This window comes from Mus caroli, unplaced genomic scaffold (assembly GCF_978045245.1).
Source record: "Mus caroli unplaced genomic scaffold, Mus_caroli_1 scaffold_19, whole genome shotgun sequence".
NCBI classification, from domain to species: domain Eukaryota; kingdom Metazoa; phylum Chordata; class Mammalia; order Rodentia; family Muridae; genus Mus; species Mus caroli.
Window position 1 is genome coordinate 83767004 of NW_028227274.1, and position 3976 is coordinate 83770979.

Here is a 3976-nt window from a genome sequence, read left to right on the forward strand (position 1 = left end):
GGCAAAGAGAAAGTCAACCCGCATGCCATGGTGCTATTCAGGCAGACCAGCAAACAGGAGAGCTGATGACCTTGTATATTATTGAACATAAGAAATGAAAGGAGTCTCAATTTTCAATAAAATGAATTACATTTTTCACAATTATGTAAGCAGATGGATTTATACTTTATCTCCACTACTAAGAATAATGTCTTTTGAAGATATTTACATTTTTTCTGGTATTGTATGTTTGCTGAATGCTTCTGTCCTGCATTCTTAGTCTATGAGCATACTTGGTTATATGACAGCCTTGACATGTATAGATTGGAATAGTGAACAGAATAAGGTAACTCTGAGATCTCTGATCACTCTGCTCTCCTCTCTCAGATGACACACAGTACACTTAAAATGAAGGTAGCATAATTGCTCTGTGCTGGCTCACAAGCCAGTGTCAGCATTGATTGCCATATGAATAAACCTGGAGATCAGTTGCTCAATATTTAATTTGCTAAGATAATTCCAAGATCTTCACATCAAAGGCATTTTTAATCATATAATACAAAGCTTCACTTGAATTCACATTTCAAAGGAATATTAAATGCTCACTTAACGTATTCATAATCTCTGAGAAGCTATTAAACCTGGGAATAGAACTAAGCAGGTTTTCTAATTCTGAACATACATTACAAACTCTATTGCCTTATTTCAAATCTTCACGTACTCTCTCAACATGGAAGTTCCTATTCTTTTCTCACAAAGACATGCAAAACAGGGAGAGAAAGGTTACAAGCACCTATCTTGACCCTGTCACTAGCTGCTCTTTGCTGTCTGACAATCCCTACCTTTTCCTGACAACTTTAACTATACCCTTATTTTCCTTAAGCATTTAAGTGTGACTAACTGTCAAGCTCTTAAACTGAAGTCAAATTCTATTTGGGTTTTTATCTTCTGGAAAATGAGAAGACTGTCAGAGAAATGAAACAAAAGCCATAAAGCAAGGGAGAATTGGGTGCTTTCTGAAGAGAGAAAGGAACTAGTATGGCAGCCACAGTAACACAGCAGCGATGGAGGCCACAGAGCCTGCTGGTGTTGGCAGGGGCTGGAGTACTTCTCCACTGCCTCTCCCATTCTTTGGATGACTTGATAGGTTGATGCCATTTTAAGTCTCTACTGTGAAGAAAACTGAGGAACTACACTACTGAAAAATCGCTGCCAGTCATTTGTCTAGCGAGGAGAATCATTCTGATCTGGCCATCTTTAGCTCCATGATACTAAGGATGGAATGCCCATGCAAGGCCTCGGTTCCTTTGCTTGCACAGAGAGTGTCACATGCCAGACCAGAGAGAACTGAGATTACTGCTGATGGAATTGAAACTCAAGAGATTGCCTGCATGTCCTCAGGAAGGATCTTCTGCTTCTGGGGCCATCATGTGTTCCGTTTCAATGAAAATGAAGACAACGATGCTTCGGGGGAAGTGTGGAAAGTTATTCTACGCACATATTTTCTTCAGTTCTTGATTTATTGACAGCTGGTAAATATGAGGTTTTTTTTATTTTTTTTACTAAAGGAGAGATATCCAAGGAATCTTATAACTCTCCAACAACCATTCTGAAAGATTTCCCTTATTTTAAAAAGTGTGGAGTATTCCTGTTGGAAAATGATAACCGTATATAAAACTGCAGATGATTCCAGTGTTATTTTGCACATTTCAGGAACAAACATCTTTAGAAATTTTTCCCACTGCATCCAAGTGGAATCACAATTGTATAAAATGTATTTTAAATACTCAGTGTAGCCCTCCTTAGAATGAAACCAATAAGAATGTTGCATAGTTTATGCCGTGGGGGGCGTGGTCACTGTAGTGCCTGCTGATGGTGTTCCATAGCTAAGGATGCTGAGACTGGTTGCCAAAGACTGAGCAAGGGAACAGGAATTTGTTTTCTTTATTGAGTTTCTTTTTTCTTTCTTTCTTTTTTTTCTTTCTCTCTCTCTCTCTCTCTTTTTTTTTTTTTTTTTTTTTTTTTTTTTTTTTTTTTTGAGCAAAACTAATTTTATTGGCAAAGATACTGAGGTTGTCAAAGAACCTTGGGTAGCCAACACATTGGAAAACAAACATTTTTTTTCCCCAATCCTTTAAGTTTACATTCCTACACTTTGTGATTTAAGGAATCTTTTGCACCAGATTATAGACATAGATATGGAGGTCACCATCAAACTTGATAAAGTACACAGAAGGCTTGGCTAGAACTTGGTAAACAACCTTGCCGATCTTTTTGGAACCATCGTCTCTGGTGTAGTGCACCCATTTACCTATTAAGACGTCACTGTCATCATCTGATCTCACCTCAGCTGGAGGAGTCTCTGGAATGATGTGGAGGTTACCTTCCTTGTAGTCATCCAGGAGCTGATAGACGTAGAGGATCGGATCTTTCTTGTAGGTAATGTAAAACCAGTCCTTCATGATTGGCACCTGGGCTAGCACCACCCCCTTCCAGTTTTCCTTAGAGCCATGTTTGCCCTCAAATTTGTGTTCTACCGCTCTGCCAACCAGGGCGCTGGCGAGGTGGGCATCCCTCACTTGAGGAAACACTACTTTGTGAGGCAAGACCTTAAGATTTAAAATCCTCTCATCACTGTGAAGCTCCTGTCCGTAGACGCTGTCAATTCCGTCATACTTCACCAAATAAAGAGAAGGGTTTGTTGGCAGTTGACCTAGAACGATGGCCTTCCATTGGGTGACAGGCTCATTACCTTCCTTCCAACCGTGAGAAATTCTGCAGCCGACAATATTCCTCAGGGCCTGGGAAGAAGGCTTCCTCCTCCTCTTCTTCTTGAGGGATGTCATGCTCAGCCTCTTCAGAGGCATTGTCTTCTACATGGCTGTTGACCTGGTGTGGTAAGCCACAGCAACCCTGGTCCACTGTCTTGTGGCTATCATTCTGTGTTCAGGCTTCATACTTGCCCATTGCCTGGGTTTGAAGATCTTGCCCAAAGAAAATGTACTGAGTTTCTTAAGATGGCTTCTGGCTTGTAGAAGTCTGCCTTCTCAAGATGTGTCCCCATGAACTTCCTTTCTACCTGCGAGTGAAGAGAAAATGAACCCTCTCATCTTCCTTTAAGACCACCTAGCACCACAACGTTGTCACTTTATGGCCGCACTATATCTTAGTCACACCCTAAAAGTCCTTCCCTATGATGAGCTTTAGTATTTTGTAGAGAAAACCTCTTATAAACATCACCTGTTAATAACAAAGCCGACAGCAAATGAGCTGAGGCAGGAAACAGAAGGTGGTTCACCGCGAGGAAGTGAGAGGATTCTGGGTAATAGTGAGCGATAAAAGAGAGATATAGGGAGAGCTACAAGAGACAAAGAAGCAGGCCAGGACTGAAGGAAAGGTAGCTGACTATATGGTAGACAGAATAGTTTAAATGGGTTAAACAAGTTAAGAGCTAGTCAGGGAATGGGTCAATGCTTATGGCCGAGGCATTTAATAACTAATTGGTCTCAGAGTGATTATTGATGGGAAAAAAAGAAGCCGGGAGGAAGAATGCATTATTAAAATTATTATTAATATCATTACTAATATTATTCTAAGTTTCATTATCAAACAGTATCATACAACAGTATAGAAAAGTATAGTGTTGCTTGTTACTAAATGTAAATAGGTAATCCTAATAGCTGAAACTGCACAATTTGTCATCAGTTGGATATATCTATTGCCAAAGTTTTAGAAGATGGAAACTTTTAAGAAACATTTTTCATTTGTATTTAAATGAGCATTTGGAAATAAAAACCTTTTCTTAGTCACATTCAATACTAATCTTATCTTGATGTTTCTTGCATCTTCACGAATGCTACTCAAAATCAAAATCAAAATCAGTTGTTCAAATCTGATGTTTTACCTTGATCATTTTAGAGGCAGTGACTGAGTTCCTGCTTAGAATTTTACTCTATATCTGAGCACCACTTTCATTTAGATTTGATATGAAAACAGT

At 39.3% G+C, this 3976-nt stretch overlaps 1 protein-coding gene across 1 annotated transcript; it reads right to left on the reverse strand.

Moving 5' to 3' along the window:
• Positions 1-2141: 2141 nt before the first annotated feature.
• LOC110284688 (Y-linked testis-specific protein 1-like) lies at positions 2142-2861 on the reverse strand. The gene has a single exon (XM_021150536.2). It carries the CDS (start codon positions 2844-2846, stop codon positions 2142-2144), a length of 705 nt encoding a protein of 234 aa, XP_021006195.2. The 5' UTR covers positions 2847-2861.
• Positions 2862-3976: the final 1115 nt, after the last annotated feature.

What these genes read in the sequence shown, in the direction of transcription:
- LOC110284688 (XM_021150536.2), bottom strand. Translation starts at nt 2,846, where the DNA reads ATGCCTCTGAAGAGGCTGAGCATGACATCCCTCAAGAAGAAGAGGAGG.